Source organism: Hydra vulgaris, chromosome 07 (genome assembly GCF_038396675.1).
Source record: "Hydra vulgaris chromosome 07, alternate assembly HydraT2T_AEP".
In the NCBI taxonomy this organism is placed as follows: domain Eukaryota; kingdom Metazoa; phylum Cnidaria; class Hydrozoa; order Anthoathecata; family Hydridae; genus Hydra; species Hydra vulgaris.
Genome location: NC_088926.1, coordinates 27069898 through 27093591, shown reverse-complemented (window position 1 = coordinate 27093591; position 23694 = coordinate 27069898). Strand labels below are relative to the sequence as shown.

Below are 23694 nucleotides of genomic sequence, written 5' to 3'. Positions count from 1 at the left end.
TTAAATGTGGTGTTTTTGCTATCCATAGATGTGTTGTTCGAGGTTTATCGTTTTACTTTGGAATACTGTTACCGATATGTATGGTGGTGATCGTCAATTTGGTTTTTATTTTCCTTGTTCTAAGAGGTATGGGTGGTAGTTCAAACGTAGAAAGTAGAATTGATATTAAAAGAAAAGTGCGCATTGTATTCGGGTGTTCATTATTGATTGGAACAACATGGATATTTGCAGTTTTAGCAGTCGGAAATCTCCGAGATGTTTTTCAATGGCTGTTTTGTATTTTTAATTCTTTGCAAGGTTTTTTTATATTTTTGTTTTACGTTGCACAAAATAAAGATGTTAAAACCCAGTGGCGTTTGCTCCTTGGAAAGAGAAATGCCGCGATAGACGGAATAAGATCGAGTGGAAATGCGAATCGAAATCAGTTCGCCTAAACTCTTTCTACGAACCGTTCAATAAATCGTGTAACAAATGGTTTTAGCGCGTAAAAATATAATAGGAATTAGTTTGTTAGGAGTTTTATTTAAATTAAAATGTTATTTGGTAATAACTCATTTTTAACTGTATTTATATTTAAATATATTGTAAATTTTATTTTAATGGTGTATTTTTATCAATGGGAAAATTCGATAGGTCAAAATTGATGCAAACAATATGAATCGAATGCTAAAAAAAACAATCACAAAGTTATAAAAAATAGGTTTTTGGTGTCCTGTGGTATCCTAAAGTGTAAATGGTCTCCTGAGGTACAAAACCTGAAGTATCCTGTGAGGTATAAACAGTGATCTGATGTATCCTGTGTAGATGTAAACGTTAATTGTTTAACATTAAAAGGGGTCAATGTGATCTTTTTTTTTATTTAAATTTGTATTTAAATAAACTTAAATAAAAACCAAATAAATTGTATTGAGTATAAATATTGTTTAAGCTAAATTTAATAAATTTATTTGTCGTTAAAAAATATTGCAAATAAATATTTTAAATCCTACTATGCCAAAATAACTTATATACTCAATAAAAATGTTTTAAATTCAACCATAAATTACTTATTAAAAGTCAATTACTTTACAAAGTTACTTCAGAGTTACTAAAAAAAGTAGCTACTTTACAAAAACTTATCAAGGCTGAATCTGCATAATGGTCGGATAAAAAATCCTGGAACAAGCTATAAAGCAACAGCAACTGAAAGTATGTCCAAAATTCTAATAAGCAAACCAATACAGCTTCCAGTTTTATCGAATCCAAATAGGTTACAGTTGTAAGCAAAAACATAAAAAAAAAACATTGAACGACTAATAGTTATCAACGCATTCGGCATTGATTAACAATAAAAAAAGAAGCGAGAAAAGAATATTACTATTTATGGCATAAAAAATTCTGCTTAGTTATCAGATACAGATAAGCAAACCGACGATGAGGAAACGGTTCAGAACATCTTAGCTGCGACTGTATCTGATGTAAAACCAAAGTTTCCTAAATGTATTGAAACTATGTCCTCTAAAGCAGGACCAATTATCGTCGATCTATCTGATGTTTCTGAAGTAAAACCCATTACTTACAGCTTCAAAAATGATTAAAAGTTCAGGTAATAGTAAAAATACTTTTGTAAGGCCGGATTTGACTGAGGCTGAAAGATATTTAAACTATCAGTTAATAATGAAGCGCAATAAATTAAATAGTACCAACCTTTTTCAGTTAGTAATAAAAACCTTTTAAATTAGTAATAAAAACCTTTTAGAAACCATTAGATCCTTTAATTTTGGAATAGTACCCACTCTTTACAAATTAGCAAATATTATTTCCGTTTAAAAAAAAAAAGATAAATTACTTAATATTGACCTATTTCAGAAAACTCTATTGCGCAAAAAAACTTCAAAAACTTGTAAAAAATAAAATCTTAAAGCATGTCTACAATAATTTTCTACATCATAAATCATGCATAATTAATCTAATAAAGATTTTTGATATTATTTTGTCGTAGCATCTTACCAGTTTACTAATAACATTACTAGTTATATTTGGGACGATGCTCAAAGTGTTATTCATCAAGATTATTATCGGCCTTTTCCTCTTCATTCTCTATTAAAACAATCTTTCTCAACTCACTGAAATTTTCGAGATATTGCAAATGGTACTAAATTTTTTTCTAAAACTTTATCGCAGACTAATTTCGTTGATCTAAAGGATCGCCTACGCTTGGTATACAAATGGTCAAACATTTGGTCACTAAAGTTAAACATTTCTAAATGTTGTGTCATTTATTACGCCAAATCAACCTTCGTTACATTTGATTTTTCTAAAAAGCCAAGGTATAAATCAATGCATAAGATGCTCTGAAAAAAAGCATGATTTAAAACTTATTTTTACATTTAGCCTCAAGTAGAGCTTACATATTCAAACAGTTGTCTCTAAATCCCTACAAGTTTTTGGTACGCTAAAAAAGACATTTACTTTCATTGATGAAAATATTAGTGTTTTTATCGACTTCGACTAAATCGACTAAAAGTCGACTTGTCGAAAGTCGAGATTAGTCGACTTTAAAAAATCGAATAGTCGATTTAATCGACTATGGACTTTCTACTAATTGACTAAACGTCGATTTAGCCGAGTTAAAGTCTTAAAATCTTTATATCTTTTCATTCGATCTAACTTTTCAATCTTTAATTTTTGTTTGTTCATTTAATAACAATAATATGTACTATTATAACTATTACCTAGTTTTTTGTTTACTCTTCTCAAGTTTTATCTAATTCAAAGAATGTTGCCATTATTTATACTTAATTAAACTTTCGACTATGTAATTCATTCTTTTTTTTTCTTTTGTTTACTCGATGGTTGTAATTTTCATCGCTGCAAACATGCTCGGGGCCCAGGGACCAAATTAAGTTGTGAAGCTCCAAAATCAAAATGTCATTAACCTTTACAATCACATTGTAAATATGATTGTAAAAACACTTTTGATATATAGCATGTATTTAAGGCGGTCTCTAAATCAAATACAAAATCAAAAATTGGGGTCTCCGAATAGATTGTCCCGTTGTCGGAGTAGCCCTTCTCTCCTCCATTATTATTTAAATGGTTTGATATTTAAAAATAGAAAGTGAATATAAATTACTTTATTACTTTTATTACAATTTATTTCAAGAAAATAAACTGTTCCCATACATCGACTTTTCGTCGACTTAGTTGATTTCAAAAATGTATTAGTCAATTTTAGTCGACTTTAGAAAATAGTCAATTTAGTTGACAGTCAAATTATTTGTCGTAACAACACTTTATATAACTCTCAAGTTATATAAAGTGTTTATCCACATCTTGAACTGGTCTGTTTTTTAGAAAGCCAATACAGTCGAGGAGGCTACTATACTCTAATTACAATACAGTCGAGTAGGCTACTATACTCTAATTACAACCCTCTCTTAACTCTTTATTTTCGAAACATTACAATGTTTTGTGGAAAACGAGTTGAGCTCGGTACTACTAGGGAAGTGATGAGGATCGAACTCCAAACTTTTCCTTTATGAAGTGAACGCTCTACCACTACACCATGACCACTGTTTGGGCTCCTTAATTTAAAACTGATATATCTTTTGTTGAACCTGTTCAAGCAAAAGCAACAAAATGGGTTTTCAGCTTGAAACATCGTCAATACTGAGAAAGAGTAAAAAGATTAAATCTATCGTCACTTGAGTTACGGCGCCTACGATGCGATCACATTTCTACTAAAATTTATAAATTCCTTGTTTTGTGGTCACCAATTTAAAATAAAGCGTGAATATGTTGCATACTGTATTCCAAGACACATTCAGTTATATCAGCAAAATTTTGAAACTACCTGAGCAAGTAACTTTCTACTTAATTGTAATTCTTTTAAAAGTAGGCGACTATTAGTAGTAATTTCTTTTAAAAGTAGACTAAAACTAGACTCGTGGTTCAGAAAAAAATTTGAAACAATTATTTATAATACTGGTTGTTTATAGTAGGGCGTTTTATCTGCTCGTTGTATGTATACATTATAAGTATTTTGTACAATGTATACATTATAAGTATTTTGTTCGATTACGATCATAATAAGTTGTAAGTAGTAGTTTGCTGTCACTGAAAAACATGTTTCATATACTGTGACAGCTTGTTTCTCTATTCCAATCGCTCCAAATCTTTCATTGTTAAACCTGTTTCAGCTTTGCATTTACCGATGTTTTCTGCATGAGACTTCTTTTTTAAGATTGTTTTATATTTGCAGATCTGTTTGTTAAAAAATTGTGTCTTGGAGTGGATCTTGTTATTTTTCTTGAATTAGCTTTTCTATAGTTAAATATGTATTTGTTTTCATTATTCTGCAAGATGTCAGCTAAAACTAAATCAAAATATAATACATAATGCTCTTTTGAAATATTACCTAATAGAATTGATCTATCAAGACTCGTTATGCAGTCTGATTTGGTTGTGAAAACCAAATCTAAAGTGCTGTTTGATATAAAATCTGTTTGCTAAAAAGTTATTATGTTTAATTGTTGAATGAAGTATTCATCTTCAATCATTTCATCGAATTCGTATTTGATTGAGTCAATACTTTTGTCTATTAGTGTAGCATATCCTTTTGACCATTTTACACTTGGGAAATTAAAATCTCCCATAATTAGTATTTTTTTTGAAACCATATTCGATAACATACTTATTTGCGTTACTAAATACTTTGTTTATATCAGTTAGATCTGTGAAATTGATTGACTCATATATGCAACCTATTAGTGATATTGACTTTCCAATAATTATTACATTTTATAATTATTCCAATAATTATTTTATAATTGTTCCAATAATTATTACATTATATAATTATCACTTGTTCTAGGTTACTATTACTATAAATTTCAACAATATAGACAGCTACACCTCCACCTCATTGACTGTTTGCTCCGTTTTTTCTACTCATTGTAATTTTTTATGTTAGCTACGGAATATGTTTTGAATCATGTTTGACTTGATTAATTTACTGATAGTCTTAATTCTTCTACTTTGTTTTCTAAGGATGTTGGATTGGTGTATATAAATTTCAATTTATTAGATTTGTGCGTTCTGCTTTTTCCACGTATAGGATATCGAAAGGGCTCATTTCTTTTCTGTTTCTATTAAGTTTGTTTCTTTTTAATCTAAGTTGATAGTCTTTGAGTCTCTGCACTAGTCAAAAAGTCTTATAGGATGTCCTATAAAAAGGAAATAGAACATTCCTATAAGAAATTGAAACAGGATTTTTCTATAGGATAATGCAATTAAATACAACCTATAGGAATTTGGAAAAATATAGGATTCCTATACAATCCTGTTCCAAATTTTTATAGGAGTCTTATCCTATAAGACACCGGATATAAAAGTCCTATAGGTATGAACGAACATAAATTCTTTTCAATCCTGTTCCAAAACCTTATAGGAGTTTTATCCGATAAGACACTGGATGAACAATATCTTATAGTTTTATATGTACATGAATCCTATTCAATCCTGTTTGAAATCTTATCGGATTTTCACTTGCAGTTGTCAAAGGATATTTAATAAAAATATCGTCTAGGTTATTCCAACATACATTATCTTTTAGATCTTAATTTAATTAAAACCAATGAATTAAATTCACAAAAACTAAATAAAAAAGAACAACAGAATATTGAAATAAGCAGCAATTATTGTTATTAAATATATCAGTTATTATTGTTATTAACATAATGTTCTCTATCAACAATAGTTTTCTTAAAAACATTGGTGCTTCGTTTTGCAAGTTTGCTTTCATCATTGCACTTTGCAGTAATTGCTTTTCTAAACAGCATAGTTTTTCCTTGAAAATCGTTCAGCTAATAAGTCTGAAAACAAAAATATGAACAAACTAAAAGTTATATACTGTACTCATCATACAAAACAAGGGGAAATAGTGGTACCAAGTAAAATATTATAAAATCAATACCTAATATGTCCTAAACCTTCTTAGAGTCCAAAGCTGGCTTAGATATGCTACCTTGGGCTGAAATACATCGAACTCCTGTGAATGATTGACTTGATAAAACTTAACTCCAAAAAACCTCAATAGCCAAGTCTTCGATAGCTTGCCAACCGTTTCCTTAACTAAATGCAGCATACAGATTTTTTGATACAGATAAATTTCAACAGTCAATTGGATATTTTTTCCCTATGTTCACCAAATTAATAATTAATGATAAACATAAATATATATATATATATATATATATATATATATATATATATATATATATATATATATATATATATATATATCTGTGTATATATATACATACATACATATATATATATATATATATATATATATATATATATATATATATATATATATATATATATATATATATATATATATATATATATATATATATATATATATATATATATATATATATATATATATAATTTGTTATTTTTACTATTACGTAATTATTATTACTATTTTTACTTTTATCATTATTATATAGAATTTCATATCTTATTTGCATTAAAATGGATTTCATCAATTATATGCCTAACCGGTTTTATTTCTTTTTCAATTTTCTTTTTCCAATAAAAGATGTTTCATTTTCAGATTCAGAGTCATTTAATCAATCAAGACAAGAATACTTTGTTACTCGAGACATTGAAACTGTTATTAAATAATTTTCGACTTATATTTCAACTGAGTATTAAAGTTTTATGTACAGTTTGCAAAAGCAAAAATATTTTAAATTGACTCGAAATAAATTTAACCAATAATAATTTTTAAAGCCACGAATACGCCAAGCTTATGGAAGCGCTATTAGCTATTTCAAAAAATTTAAATTTACGATCGAACGAAACTACAACGCCTCATCATTATAAAAATATCGGCTTTTAACAAAAAAAATGTTCGTAATTAATCAAAAGTTTTGTTATTAAACGCAAAATAATTTCAAGCAAATTAAAACCGAATGGAATATAATAAATTCCATTAGGTTTTAATTTACTTGAAATTGGCTATACAAACACACGTTGTAATGTTAGTTGAATATAAACTTACAATGAGAAAGTTGTATTTTACATTTAAAAAGCCTGAAAAATCTATAAGACTTATTAAATACTTTCTTAGGATATTGGTTTATTTCTATAGGAGTCCGATAAATTTTGTAGGAATTATATGGTTTATATAGAATTACTCTATTAACACTATAGCAGCTTTAATCTTCCTATTTGAATCCTATATGGCCTATAGGACTGCAATTACATTCCAATAGGTATCATATTGGCCCCATAGGAATCCTATAGCAGCTATAGGATACCCTATAGAATCTACAGGAGTGCATTAGAAATCAAAAGGGAATGCAGTAAGTCCTATACAAATCTTATAGAACCTATAAGATACATACATGAATCCTAAAGGACCTATAGGATTGCAATAGGATTCCTATAGAACCTATAGGATACCTATAAGGAATTATATTTGTCATATAGTAATCCTATTGGACCTATAAGATTACTGCTGTCTCTTAGGTCCTATAGGTTTCCTATAAAACCTATAGGATACCTTTTTTTAATGCCTCCTTCCTAATCGATATCGCAAAACTTGCTTAGAGGTGGGGTTTGAACCACGGATCCTTTGCTTCTGAGACAATTGCTATAGGAATCCTATAGAAACTATAGTATTGCTATAGGTTACTAAAGGACTTTTTAACTAGGGTGAGTTTTAGTCATGTCTGGGCTCAGTCATGTATGTTTTAGTTCTTGTTTACTCTTTGCCGCTATTTGTACTGGATTTCTCGCTTAGATCTATTAAGATAGGGCTTTCATTTGTCTTTGGATCTTGGTCTCTTTAAGTGTTTAATATTTGATTCATTTACCTCAATTTCTTTGAAAATGTCATCTACTTTTACTTTATCTTCTTCTCTTTTTTTCTCCATTTGAACGTACTCTCAAGTCCTTAATAAAATGAGGGGGGGGGGTTACTTTATTAATTTTTGAAAAAATTTCTCACCCACCCTAAGCTTATTAAGACCCCTCCCCCCCTCCCTATATTTATTTTTACGTGTTATCAACAAAAACTTTATATCTAAAAACTAAAAAAAAAATCACTGAAAATCGGCCTTAAAAATTGGAGAATAACTCTTTTAGTCACTGATAAAAACAAAAAATTTCAGTATAAGCAGGTTTTAAAAATCGCCAACCTAGTAAATCTCGATTTGTCGAAAATAAGCTCTTGGTTTATATCTCGCCTAAGTTAATTATATCAGCATATCACCTTATATCTAACCTAAGTTAATTATATCAGCATATAAACAAAGTTAAAATTATATCAGCATATTAAATCCTATTGAAATTATGATAAAAAAGCTGTTAAAAAAAGCATTCAACCGCAAGCCATTTCTAGAATTAAATAGTTTTTCTAGAATCTAGAATTAAATGCGTGTTTTATAAAAAATATTTGTTTGGATTTATTAACTAAAATTTTTTATAAAAAATACTTATATTTCAACGCAACCCCCCCACCCCCACCCCCGTCCTATGTTTATCAGATCTGGACTGAATTTCCTACAACCCCCCCCCCCCAACCTTATTTTAAGGACTCGAGAGTATATTACTTTTTTTTTTTGCACTTGTTACTATTTTTATTGTTTCATTGACAGCGACATTCACGACTGTTAGCTGCTTGATTGGTTTTGTGAAGTTTCTTTTTACTGCTGTAGACCATAATAAAAATAATAATAATTTAAACACAAGGTTAACCTGATTTTTTAAAAATTATGATTAATAAGAAACCCCCATGAATTTACCAAACATTATTGCGTTTATTATCGTCTGCAAACATTATGCTAATTTCAAGGCTTGAATTAGATTATTTATACAGCTTAAAAAATTTTTTTAATTTGGTTTAAAGTTAACTCAGCAGAGTTAACTTTAAACCAAATTAAAAATATTAGTATACTTTGTTTGAATACAACTTTTCAAAAATTTTCAAAACGTAAGAAGAAGGGACCATTTTAGAGAGAGTAAAATCTCATACAACGAGGTTGCGACTTTGTCTACTTAAGCTGATCATTGCAAATAAAACTCAAATTTTACTACGTGCAATATGCAAATACGACAATAACATGACAGAACAATTGCTGATAACCAAATATATATAGAAATTTATAAATAAAACGTTTCCAAATACTTTTTTTTTATATTTAAAAATTTATACTACAATATAAAAAATTCTATAAATAAACTCCATATTATCAAAAGTTGAAAACACCTTACTACTATCAGCAAATAATAAACAATACAAAAGATATTTAAAAAAAACAACTGTTTACGGAAAATAAAAAGCAAAACAAAAACCAGTATTTACACCATGAAATAAATATTACAATAAAGAAAAAAGATTTAAAAAAACAACAACTTATTTTTACTAAATTATAAGCTGCAATATTCGAACTTTTTAATTATAAGTGTAATATTCGAATTTTTAAATTATTTTCATAGAATTATATATTTTCTTTTAGTTTTAACAATTAATTTGATATTTGATTTAATTTTTAAAAGAATTTAATAGTTCAATTAAATACTAAACATTATATAGAAATAATTTCCATTTTTAGTATAAAGGTAAACGTTTTATTTATTAGCAATATTAAACACAGTAAGTTCCCTCTTCTAGAACAAGATTTACACAACCTTTAAAACTTGTAAGCCAACGATAAATGACACAATCCAATGATGTAAGAGTTCAGGTCAAACATTATCGATTGGTAAATGACCGGGTTCTTGTGGAGCGAACGGAAGTAAGAAACTAGGACGATCGGGTTGCTAAAAAAAAAGCCTTAGGTAATTACTAAATATTAGAGAAATATTAGTAAATATGTAATTTTACGTAATCTAAAGCGCCAAAAAATTAACCCCTGACCCAAATTGTTTAAATTTAAATATCCAATCTCTGATCGCAGCTACTCCTTGATGGTATTTTAAAAGCTTGAGAGAAGACACAAGCTTAGTAATTCTTTGTTATACTCCTTTAAGAGCGTAAATAAAAAATTACCACATGTCAAAAAAAAATTTCAGTTGATTTTTTTAACATTTACCATTTTAGTGGATTATTTAATTTTCTTCAAATTAGTTCTGCAGTTAGCCATTTTGTACAATCATATTACTTAATTACTATGCAAATAGCAGCAGAATAATAAATATTTATTATAAAGAGAAGGCCAGTTGAAAAAACGCATACTTTGTTAGATGGACAATCTTTCTCAAAATATTTTAATTATTGAGCTCTAAATTTTAAGTAAATCTGGCACGGGATAAAAAATTTTGCGTTGGCTTAATCGAAATATCTGCTATACTTCACTAAACTTTGTAAACTTTTAGGCTTTTTTTTATAGGTTTCTTTTTAGTAATAAATAGTAATCATGATTAATAAATGCTGTCTTTATTGAAAACAACACAACATTTATTAACCTTCATAATTATATATTACTAAAATGATTTTAGAAAGACATGGGTTATATTTGTCAGTAGAATTTTCGGAATATTCAAGGACTGTACAAGAAATAAGAATACACAAATTCTCAAAAGTAAGCTTTAAAAGTATTTAAAAAATTGTACACTAACTGATTAAAAATCTGAAACAAAAGATTCTTATTTTTTTCTGTCTTTTTTTAAAGGCAACAATGTTATCTGCAACAATGGAATCACTGACTCTCTTTCTGATGTTATTAAAATAAATACTTGAAATAATAGTGTGTATGATTTCCTTTCCACAATTTTGGTGATTTAAACATAAAATGGTGATAAAACATAAAACTAACTTTGCTGCTTTACAGTGTTGCATTTGAGACTGATAAATAACATCAATTAAATGATCTAACATAGCAAAAGTATCACATACATATTTTAAAAGGGGTAGTGATGGAGTTGTTAGCTCCCCTTTGGACAATTTATTTAAATAGCTATAGTCATTCGACTTCTGTTGACAATGTTGAGTACAAAGCAATTTGCAACAAATTTTAAACTTCTTAATCAGTTTTTTGGCAACAAAACCAGCAATATAGCTGGCAACTTCACAATAATCATTTGATAAAGTCACACAATTTAAATCTCTCTCTTTGATCTGATCCATCAAGGATCTAGCATGTTTTGTATCTTCAACATCATTAATATTATTTTCAAATATTTTAATTCCTTCCTTTATTAAACTTTTTATTTAGATTATCTTCTCGCTATAGATAACATCTTTCAAACTGACAAGGAACCTGCCACCACTCATTTGGCAGTATTATCGAAATCTTCTTTCTAACAGATCACTTTAAAAACGAGCAGTCAATATAAATTTATAATTATCTTCCAAAAGATCTTCTATTAATGAAGTTTGATATAAGTGTTTGTAGTGTTGATGATGTTTGAGGAGATAATGTATACTTCTCAAAATTTAGGATTTTGGTGTTTTTCCATTTATTTGACCATTCAGCGAAAGCTCGAAAAAACTCGGTTTTTCATCATTAATAATAGCAGCATTTCCAAGACAGTTATTAGAAAACTGTTTTTTTAAATTTGTAATTGTCCATCATTTATTAAAAAGAGTTAATAAAGATGCAATATCTAAACGGTTGGGAAAATATGATTTTATTGCTGGTGCTGTAGATTCATGGAAGATACCTAAAGCAACAGTGACATTTTGCTTTTAGTTTCCAGGATGGACAACTTTGCTATTTATTTTCGGTGCTTTTTTTAAACTTGCATCCAACAGACTGTCCTTTTCTAATAAATCATAAAATATTTTCCACGATATTTCTCCTGGTTGAATGTGAATTTGATCTTTAAAATCTTTTTTTGTGATTGTACATTAATAAACAAATCATCTGGTTTTTTACCATGTGCATCAAGTAACTTTGTAAAAGAAGGAAACATTTGAAACATGATTGTCATAAACAACACTTCAAACATTAAAACTATTTTTTATTAAAGATTGAATCAAGCTGAGACTTTCAGTTTTCAACCAATCACTGTTTAATTTTATGATTGGAACTGCTTTGATGACACAAGAGGTATTTTCTTTTAAACCAACTACCATGAAAGAAACAATGCTTCTATAACATTCATTTTCTTCACTAATCCCAATTACATCTTCACCAGAATATTTTGCACATTTTTGCAAATATATTTCATCAAAAATTATTATAAGATCATTTGATAAGCTCCCATTTTCATGTAATAATTTCAAAACTTTCATAGAATTAATTTCACCTGCTTTAAGCTTGCCTAACAGTGATATAGATGGAAGAGGGAATTCTTTCACCAGTAAATGATAAGTTTGCAATGATATGTAACGCAACATCAAGGCAAATTGAAGCATATTTGAAGAATAAATTTGATTTTTTTTTTTATTTGGTGACTTTTAAGTTCTTTAAGAATGGAAGACAACTTTTCTTTTTTGATGCTAAAATGTGAATCAAAGTTTTCCAGCATTCTACTTCTATTTAACATACATTGGTGGGTTACTCTAAGCCAAGATAGCTATTTTAACTGGCCTTCTATTTGTTTTCAATTTAAGCACAAAAAAAGCCCATGTATTTAAGTAGGCTATGGAGAAGATATAGCAGGAAATATTATTTAAACGTAAACAAAAGTTTAAACAAGTCATAGATGAAAAACCTTGTTAATCCAAACACATTAATGGTCAATTTACACAAACATAATTACAAGTTAAACACAATTACAAACACAAACATAATTACCAGTTAACATTACAAGTTAAAACAATGTCCAAAATACTTTAAGGAGGAGGGGAGGTACAAGCCACCACTCTCCTATTTGTGCCAGAAAGTAGCCTAAAACTATTAAATAAAACATGTGTGATGCAGGTAAAAAACATATCAAATTCTAGTACAATATCTCAAGCAGGTACAATTCACATTTCATTGAAAAACATAACATATACTACATGCAAATACAAATTCTATTCAATGAAGGAATAAATTATTTCACATGCAAATACAAAACATGAAATTAATCTACTTTACATTCGACTTTAAAAAAAAAAAAAGAATATCTTAAAATACCTTTAAAGTATCTGAACTATTAGAGAGCTGACCATTAGAGGTAATTGGATCAGTGACAGTTCTTTCACTGGTCGGACCATTTATGCCTGACTGATTATTTTCTAAAGCATTTTCCAGATTACTCCCAATACTTGAATTTGATGATGTAATCAGAATATCTCCAGATGCAGTATTTGATATATTTCCCAAACTAGGACTTAAGGTTGTCAATAAAGAGTCATGAGTTGTTGGAATGGATTCAGGAATCAAAGATTCACGAGTTAATGGGAAGAATTCAGGAGTTAAAGATGCAGGAGTTAAAACTTAAAGAAAAAAACGTTAAAAAATTACTTTAAATATTTTAAAATTAAAACATCTTTAAAATGTTTTTCATTTTTAAAACAATTCTCATTTTTAGCATCATCAAATTCAAGTAAAATGTTAAAAAAGCAATTTAATTATTTTAATATTAAAATTTTAAAAATTATTTCAAAAATTTTAATTTTTAAAAGTAAAAGTAGTTTTTAAATTTAAAAGTAAAAAAAAAAGTATTTAAAAATTTTAATACTCACCTTTTTCATTATTCACTAAATTTAACTTTTCTAAAATTCCTTTTAAATTTTTCATCTCAAGAGTCTAAAAATATGAAAAAAATAATTTAAACAAAAATCTGTGCTGACAAATCATATTGAAAAATAAATACAGTACACTCATAATAAATACAGTACACTTCTAATAAATACAGTACACTCCTAATCAGTACAGTACACTCATAATAAATACAGTACACTTTTAATAAATACAGTACACTTCTAATAAATACAGTACACTCCTAATAAATACAGTACACTCCTAATAAATACAGTACACTTCTAATAAATACAGTACACTCCTAATAAATACAGTACACTCCTAATAAATACAGTACACTCGTAATAATTTAAAACTTAATAATTTAAACTTCCAGTAACTCAAACAATTTTTGAATTCTTCTTCAACCTTCATCAATACTTTCTTATAAAAACCACAAATAAACTGGAACCTTTTATAAACTTAAACATTCGCTCTCTTATTAAGCAAAGAACTTTTTTAACTGTCTGTGACTAATTTTTAGCGATAACTCAAACTTCAGAAAAATGGTTCTTTCTTTTTCCGGTAAATTCTAAACGAAACTTTTCAATTTCTTCCCTATATGCTATGATGGACACAGCCCTAAAGTAAGTTATTTTCAGAAGGTATTGCAAGCTTTGAATGTCTACATGGTTCTCAGTCTTAAAGAGCAAGATAATTTACAAAAGTTAAAGGTTATATGAACCAGGAAAACACAAAGGTGGGTAAGCTTTTTTGTTCTTTTTTAATAATATAAGAAATTTACTAACACTTTGTTAATGCTGATAAAACTCAGTGGGGGAGGGAGGTTTATATGATTTATCATTTAAAAAAAATATTTCCAGGTTTTAAATTCACTACTTATACTTAATTACATGACAAACCGAATAGCTGATATCTTTGCTTCAAGATCTCATCAAGAGGTACAAATTTATTTTTTATAAATTCATTTTATTGAGCTGATTTTAAAAATTTGACAAGCATTTTCTAAGGTTGTAGAAATCGAGACAAATGGTGGCAGAGTTAACAATTTTTTTACAACACTATAAAAATCTTTTTTCAATATGTGGCCGTTTAGCAAATAATTTGCCATTACAAGCAAGTAATGAGCCAACCAGGAAATTTTGGACTATAGCAACAACAATAATGACTTAAAACAAAGATATGTAAACATTTATTTTTATTGGATAATGTTTTTTGATATTTATTGAATAAACATTAAAAAATAAACATAAAATATTAAATCAACAAGCATACAAACTTAACATTTGTATGTTTGTTCAAGAAAAAAATATCGAATAATTTAAAATGTCAATATATAGATGAAATAGTACTCTATATGTAAAAAAAATTAAAAATGATTTTTTTCTGTCTATTTGAAGCTGTTAATATTGAGTCAATTTTTTTGTCATTATGCTTTATGAAACTTTAATGAATAATGTTAATATTTAATTTTATTAGATAATTTTATTAGGTAACATTTAACATATTAAAAAGATTTAAATCATAGATCTTTCAGTGACTTTAAAATCTTTAGGAAATATTTTTTTAAATATTGCAAAAAAAAAAAAAAAGTTGTTTTTTATGATTAAAACTTAATGCAGTTAATGCAATGTTTTCTATTCTTATGAACAAGTTTAAGGATATCTTATATTTTTTAATATTAAAATTTTTTAACAAGGATATCTTATATTTTTTGATATTAAAATTTTTTGGCAAACAAAATGACTAAGAAAAAAAAGATGACAGCAAAATGTTACAACAAAAAAAGTTAAATTTTTAATACAAATTGATACTAAATAAGACAACTAATAATTGACTAATAATAATATATCAAATCTACCGGTTACTGTCATAATATAAAGTTAAATCATTATTAAAATTGGATTTAACAGTAAATAAAATAAGAAGATAAAGCATGAAAAGTCTAAGGAAAAACATTTAAAATATCTAGCCAAAGCCATTTGTAGACTATCTTTCTGATAATGATTATAAATTTCTAATATTGCAAATAATAATTAAGTGATAAATTATAATTAAAATAATATAAAAAATAAAATGTAATAAAACAAATAGAAATATTTTTATTGTACTATTAATAAAAACTCTTACTAAATTATTTAATATTATTAGATTTTGAGATAGCTCATATTGGAACAATTTTCCTCTGTTTATATCTTCTAACCATACTCTGTTAACATCTTTGTGAAGACTTATCTATTTTAAATATTAAACCTTTTTTATTTTGATCAGATCACTAAATATTCATATATATATATATATATATATATATATATATATATATATATATATATATATATATATATATATATATATATATATATATATATATATATATATATATATATATATATATATATATATATATATATATATATATATATATATATATATATATATATATATATATTGTTTTTATTTAATAAAATAAAAATTTTGTAACTACTTACAAACTGACTGTTGGAAGTGTTAGAAAGCGCTTGCACAAAATCATCAATCTCTGCTAACTTCTTGTTCATAGAAATGTTTAATGAGTCAGTTAAGCTTTTCACGATATTTAATTCCTTTTAAAATCAAAAGAAAAAGCTTAACTACATTAACATTATATAGAAGTAACTAAACTAAATAAATTATTTTAAATCAATTTAACTAATTTAAGTATTTAATTTTACTACTACTTTACTATATTAATTCTCAAATCATATGAAAACACTATTTTAAAGTTTGTGAACAAGAGAATTAGCAAACTCTAGAAAAAAGTTGTAAATGTAATAAACTAAAAAAAAGAAGTAAAAAAAGAAAGTAACAAAATTAACAAAGAAATAAACTTTCAAAACAAAAAAGACAAAAAGATTTAAAATGAATACAATTATATCAAGGAAACTTCAAAGAAAACAATCAACAATAAATAAGTACCTAGCTACATACATAATGAAGCAATAAATGTTAATAAATAAAGTTGAGTTAAATAAAGTTGAGTTGGAAAATTGGAAGAGGCCAATAACTTAAAGTTGGATGGATTTCTTGATGGTGAACTAAAAATTAAATCTTCTGTGAGGAAAAAACTTGGCATCGCCCATCAAGTTGAAATTGAAAAGGCTAGCCGAGTTGGTAAAAGTTATGAGTCTGGGAAGAAAAAAGGAAGAACTATTGCTGTCAAATTTTTGAGTCATAAAGACTACGAAATAATTTTGAAAAAGTATAAAAGAAGTAAATTATGGAGTGAGAAAATATTTATCAATGAAGACTTTAGTGAGCAGGTGAAAAAAGAAAACAGCTTTTTCTTAAAACAAAAGATCTTCACGCAGTAGGTATGCATGCTAGAGTTATTTATAACAAATTAATTACACATTAAAAAGATGAGACACAAATTCTAGAGAACTTTTTTATTTATAAAAATTAATCATTTATTCATAAAAATTTTATCATCCCACAATAAAAATAATAACATAATTTATTAGATAATTTATTGCGAGTTTAGAAAAGAAATTTTAAGTAAATTCTTTTTAGGCTAATGATTAACTAGTTTTACAACATGGTTAAACAAATGATAGATTTTTAAACACAACACTTTTAATGTGTAATTAATTTGTTAAAAATAATTCTAGTATGCATACCTGCTACGCGAAGGTCTGTTGTTTTAAGAAAAAGCTGTTTTCTTTTTTCACTTGCCTGCTTGCTAAAGCCTTTATTGATAAACATTTTCTCACTCCATAATTTACTTCCAAAATTAATGTTTTTGAATAGACAAGTGCTTTACCTAATGATTTTTACAATCCAGATTTCCATTTTTTTAAATAGAAATAATTATAAATCACAATTTTTTGACTTAGGAACTTTTAAAAATGAACTCAGATCATTAAATAATAACTTTACATCGATACGCATAAATATAAGATATTTAATCAAAAATATTGAAAAACTAAAACATTTTTTTTGTTTAATGCTATTATTTATTCAGCATGTGTGCATAACAGAGACTTTGTGTTCTGACAAATCATCAAGAATAAATTCAAATCTTCAAAATCCCAAATTACAAACTTATGAAAGAAAAGTGCAAGAACTAAACTAAAGTTAGAGACAATCTTTCGACCTACAATGCCGGTAGTGAAGTTTTTACAATGGCAATAATAAACCCAAAATTTAAAAACATATTGGTGCCTACCTGCAAAAGACCCACCTGAAGGTGATATAATGAAACCCTACCTGCTATAGACCCACCTGAAAGTGATATAATAAAATTTTTTAATTATTTAAAAAAAAAATTCTAAAAAACAAAAGAGCACAAAATCTTATTCTGTATTGAAGTTACAAACATAAATTGTTTACAGTACAATTACAGATTCTGATATCAAGATTTTTTTTTTTAACGATATGCTCCAACACTATATTTTTCCTTTAATAAATTTAACAAACCCACCCAAGTAACATCAAATTCAATCACTGCAATAGACAACATATTGATAAATTCATTTTATAATTTATCATAAATATAACAATGATCAAGAAATATATATCCAATCACTTTCCAATATACTTTTCAAAAAATTAATATATTTACTACCAAACAATTTAAAGACAATTTATCGGCAGTGAGGTAGGTAATAAATTTACTATCTAAAACACTTTATATCTAATTCTTAAAAAATAGGAATGAAAAAACTTATATACTTACAAAAAGTACAAAAACTAATTTCAAAGAATAAAAAGTTTTAATCCAATTAAAACTTTTAAACAAACATGGGACATTATTAAAGAAATAATCAGGAATAAAAAAAATTAAAACTACGTAAATTTACTTACTCAAATTGTCATAAAAAATGACGATTACAATAACAAAAATGCAATCGATGAAAAACTCAACAAATATTTTGTAAATATTAGTCCTAATTTCAGCCCTTGAAAATTAATTGTTCTAATCATTCATTTTAATAATATCCAAGTGAGGCCCAAGGTAAACTAAAATACAAAGAACTAAGTTAGGAAGTCATTGCTGGACATTGCTCTAAATTCCTGGAAACTAAATAAAACTCCAGGTATAGATATTTATAGCAATGTAGTATTAAACGTCTTTAATAAAAAAAACCTATATTTAAAATTTTTAAGTCATCTATGCAAGTGTTCTAGGCCATCTAGGCAAGTGTTGTACCGGACAAATTAAAAATAGCTAAAACTGTACAAATTAGGGTTGAGTTTTACCAAAAATTTACCGGTAAACCAGCAAAATTGCTTTACTGATTTAAAACAATTTTTTAAACAAACTTCAGTAAATAATGATTTTTACTATACTAACACAGGAAGATTTGACAACTAAAGCTGTAACAAAATCAAAAAAGCCTAAGATTTCAACTTTTTTCCCAAAGCAACCTATTGAAGACTTACAACACTGGATGAGTTTAGTTTCCATCCCATTGCTAACTGCTTTTTTAATTGATCTGCAATGTGTGAAAAAGGTTACAATTTTCCAAAATATCACAAGCAAGCAACCCAGTCAGTTAAAAGTTTGCAGCTAGTATGAGAAATGACCATAAAAATGCTTTTAAACTATTAGTGAATTTTCAAAAATGCTTTTTAATCACACTGGATGAGTACACATCTTTGAATCTCTGTTGGCTGAAAAAGCTGCAGCAGTTGTCACAAAAAAAAAGGCAGATTGTGAGTTGAATATTGGCAATAGCATTATCTGTTCAGTTACCGACAGACCTTCCATAATGACTATGTGTGGAAAACTGGTTCCAACTGAGCATTAAATGTATTACACCCATGGAATGCTGGTCTTGTTTTAAATAAAAAATGCTTAGCGCATTAGCCTAATGTGAATTTAGTGTCATAAAATTTTCTTTATTTTTTTTATTGTTTAAAGACATTAACTTTTTTAAATTACTGCAATAATATTAATTGCCGCTAAATGAGTTAAATATTATTTAACTCGTTTTTTATTATTACTATTATCATTCATAAATTACACAACACTAAATTTCACTGATAAACAAAACAAATAAGATCAAAAGTTTTCCTTCGCAGAGTCTTAAATTAAATAAAAAATCAAAATAGCCCATTAAGTTAAATGAAAGTTGCGTAAAAAAGCATAAAATCTCCTACTTTTGTTTTTTTTTAATTAGTTTAGCATAGTATAATTAACAGAAAATCTCTTAGGAATGTTTATTTGCTTCCAATTTTTTTTTTAATATTAAATAATTAAATTTAATTTTGCATTTTTAAAAATGTTTAAGATAAACTAATTTATTTCTTTTCTCAACATTCGTATAACTGAATTAAAATATGTTAAATGTATGTATGTTTGTATATGTTATTTTTTAAAATGATTGTTTCTTAAGTTTCTAATTGTGGCTTTGCAACTAAAAATGATTTATTTTTAAAAAAATCAGCAAGTAACAAATAAAAAAAATTACGTCAATTTATTTACTTTATTCATTAAAAGTTTATTTTTTGAGAAAGCAAAGATTATTTTTCCAAACACCATTTATTAAAATTGTACCGCTGTATATTTCATTTATTAAAAAATAATTGCTTTAACTTGCGTTATAAAAAAAAGTTTAACTTAGATTTTGTGCAAATTTTTGATGCAGCCTCATAACACATTTCTTCAAAATTTAATTTTGAGTAAAAAAAATCTTTAGAAAACCGAAAAAACATTTGCGATAAAAATGATGAATTATCAGAATAAAATTATATATTTTTATTAAATTAGTTTTAAATTAAATCATATATTTTTTATCAGAATAAATTAATTAAATTGTAATAATTATAATCTTTGATTCAAGTTTAAAGTATTAGCATTTTTCAAGCGAAAAAATCGATCATTACAATAAAAAATAAAAATAAAATATCATAAAATAAAGATAAAACAACTCAACTTTTTTTTTATTATTAATTTTATTTTTTATTATAAAATAGAAATTAAAGTGATTTTTTTTATTGCAATCAAAAGTTGTATAAATATTATTGTACTCTCAAGATGATAAATAAAAGTTTTTAAATATATATATTATTTTTATGTTGTTTTTTTTTTACGTTTCATTTAATAACTTCGTAATCAAACAAAAAAATGTTGTTAACTATAAACTATTTTGTTTTCTGTTATTAAATATTTCGATAAAATAATTAGCTTAATAGAGATCAAGTTTTCGTAGTTTTTAATTTTATTTGAATTTTTTATATAAATACCGCTTATATTTAATAAAATTGTCATTCAAACTTTGTAACAAACTAGTTTAAGTAACCATCATTAAAAAGTCAATGTGGTTTTTAATAAAATTAATTACTTCTTTAATCTTACAGCTTATAGAATACTTTAAAAGTTAAAAATGATAAAAAGTTGTTTAATGGAAATCGCTATAGGCGTACGTAAATTGTCAGCAGCTTAACGCTTTAAAACAAGGCCTGGAGTGCACTTGACAGTTCAAGAAGTGTTGTACAAGAAGCCTTTCCTAAAAATTGATAACAATACGAAGATGAAGTCCCTTGCATTTTTCATTGCAGTACTTGCATTTTTCATGAAAAATGTCAAAAAAATTGTCAGTTTTTTTGAAAATCTCCAGTCAAAAACAATGCCCTCTAAGAACAAATCAAGAAACAGCATGGAAAAGTGGTTTTACTTATCCTTGACTGCAGAACAAAATGGAGAAGTCTACTGTCAATGGTTTAACAGTTTCTCAAAGTTAAAGGTTATTTCTCCACATTTAATTTTCAGTGGTTAAGAAGTAAAAACTTTATATGATTTATATGAAGTAAACATTTTAAGCTACATTATTCTCAGTTCACTAAATCTCATATCTTATCTCAGAAGTTAGGGTCTAGAGACTTTTGGAAAATCTTCAACAGTGTTGTTAACAAAGGAAGGTCTAACAATGCATCTCTCATTCATGGGACTGCTGATCTTATTACCTCTCCCAAAGCAGCTCTTTTTGCTGATGACTCAACTTTATACTCCTGTCTTGACAAAAAGTCTTCTCTTTTCGATTGCTTAGGACAGGCAGCCAGTCTTGAATCTGATCTCACTTCTGTAACTGATTGGGATTTGCAGTGGCTTGTAAATTTCAACTCAAACAAAACTCGGTTATTTACTGCAAACAACGTAGTACTGTCGACATTCCTATATTGATGAATGGCAACCCTTTCACTTCAAATCAGATGATAATCCAAGAAGACGTAAAGAGTCCTCTTCTTTACATCTTCTTGGATTATCATTTACTACTGACTATCATGGAAACTATACATACATTCGAATGCTAAATTAGCATCTGCTAAGGTTGCTTCTCTTTAATGTGCTCGCCATTTTCTCTCTCCTGATTCCATTCTCTACAAATCTCTTATTCATCCATGTATGGAATACTGTTTTCATCTTAGGGTGGCTCAAAGGAGCTTTCATCTCTAGTTCCATCAACTAAAACTCATTCTTGCTTGACTTGTCATTCATCAAAGTCTCATTCTTTTATTGTATATGCACCTGCATACTTTAAAAACTTTTATTTGTCTAGCTTTTCCCCCTGCACTTCAACCCTTTGGAGCTTTCTCCCACCTTTATGTTTTCCTGACTCATACAACCTTCAACTTTTTAAGTCTTCTGTCAACCGTTTCCTTGCTTAATAAGTCTATTCTTTTTTTCTAGTAACTCCCAACTTAAAAGTGTTTGCTTGCAGCCTTGTTGGAAGTGAATCAGAACAAATAATAATAATTTCCTAACAAATCCAGATGACTTAGAATTCATTAAAGAGGGGTGTGGCTTGAAAATCTCAAAAAAATCTACTTTTACTAAAGGATGAAATCAAAAAAACAATTTAGCATTCGGCTGAATTCAGCTTCCTCTAGTTTGTTCCAAAAAGTATTGTAAAAGAGTCTGAGTGAGTTCTGCTGCTGAAATATTTGTGAAAAAAATAAGATCCAGAATGAATGACTTACTTGATACACTTAATTTCCTCAAAGCTCATTTTTAACCAATACAACAATTTAAAAAATTTAATATCAGTTTCTACAATTTTTTTAAATTTTTACAGATTTTATCGATATTACAAGTAAATCAGTAAATATTTTTTACTGATTTACTGGTAAACTTAAATGTCTGTAAAAGCTCAACCCGAGTACGCATATTTAAAAGCTGTGAATTGTACTCATTAGATAACTACAGACCTATCTCTGTATTTCCTACCTTCTCTAAGTCTCTTGAACAAACAATCTATAACAGATTATATGAATATTTAACTAATACATGGTGTCCCTGTTTTATGGTGTCCCTGTTTGTACTTTTGGTGTGCATTGAGGAGGCCACATTTGGAGCCCTTTGTTACGGCTTAGGGTTTATTAGTAGTAATGAGGCAATTGCTTGGGCTATTAAGCAGTGTTCTGAGTACTATCTATGCTTTGAGTCAAGTTCTTCAATCTAATTTAAAAATGAATAAAGTACCAAAAACTATAAAACACAAAAAACCATCATCATCACCAAGTTCTCTAAACCTATCATTCACTAATATTCGTGGTCTTCGAAGTAACTTTTCTTCTGTTGAGTCTTATCTCTTGCAAAGTTCACCAGACCTACTTGCTCTTTGTGAGACTAATTTGAGTTCGGCTGTTTCATCTTGTGATCTTAGTGTTGATGGTTATCTGCCTCTAATTCGTAAAGACTCCAATAGTCACATGCTTGGCCTGGGCATTTACATTCGTAAGAATTCACCCATTTGTCGTGAAACTAGGTTTGAATCCACAGACTATTCTTTTATGTGCTTTCGATTAGCACCACTTCACTCTATTGCCTTTCTCTTTGTTCTATATCGCTCTCCTTCATCTCAAGACTGCACACTTTTTGACGTTATTTCTGATCATATTGACCAAGCCCTCTCTCTTTATCCATCAGCTAACATAGTTGTTGTTGGTGACTTTAATGCTCACCACTCTGAATGGCTTGGCTCTAGTGTCAGTGATTCGGCAGGCATTAAAGCCCACAACTTTTGCCTTTCTCAATCCCTAACTCAAATAGTCAACTTTCCAACCTGCTTTCCAGACA

General features: G+C 27.3%; 2 protein-coding genes across 11 annotated transcripts in view; one reads left to right on the top strand and one right to left on the bottom strand.

Annotated features, from left to right (window-relative positions):
• The window catches only part of LOC105845233 (mucin-2), a 135210-nt gene extending 134613 nt beyond the window's left edge, over positions 1 to 597 (top strand). For all 7 annotated transcript variants that reach the window (XM_065801521.1, XM_065801520.1, XM_065801522.1 and 4 more), the window contains one exon: positions 29 to 597. In XM_065801521.1, the coding sequence (XP_065657593.1) occupies positions 29 to 434 (406 nt within the window). In that variant the 3' untranslated portion in view covers positions 435 to 597. The remainder of the gene's footprint in view (positions 1 to 28) is intronic.
• Positions 598 to 9120: 8523 nt separating this feature from the next.
• Positions 9121 to 23694, bottom strand: part of LOC101234500 (uncharacterized) — a 46649-nt gene continuing 32075 nt past the window's right edge. For all 4 annotated transcript variants that reach the window (XM_065801517.1, XM_065801516.1, XM_065801519.1 and 1 more), the window contains exons 8-12: positions 16124 to 16237; positions 15765 to 15869; positions 13616 to 13679; positions 13065 to 13366; positions 9121 to 9819 (exon numbers count right to left, since the gene is read on the bottom strand). In XM_065801517.1, the coding sequence (XP_065657589.1) occupies positions 9745 to 9819; positions 13065 to 13366; positions 13616 to 13679; positions 15765 to 15869; positions 16124 to 16237 (660 nt within the window). In that variant the 3' untranslated portion in view covers positions 9121 to 9744. The remainder of the gene's footprint in view (positions 9820 to 13064; positions 13367 to 13615; positions 13680 to 15764; positions 15870 to 16123; positions 16238 to 23694) is intronic.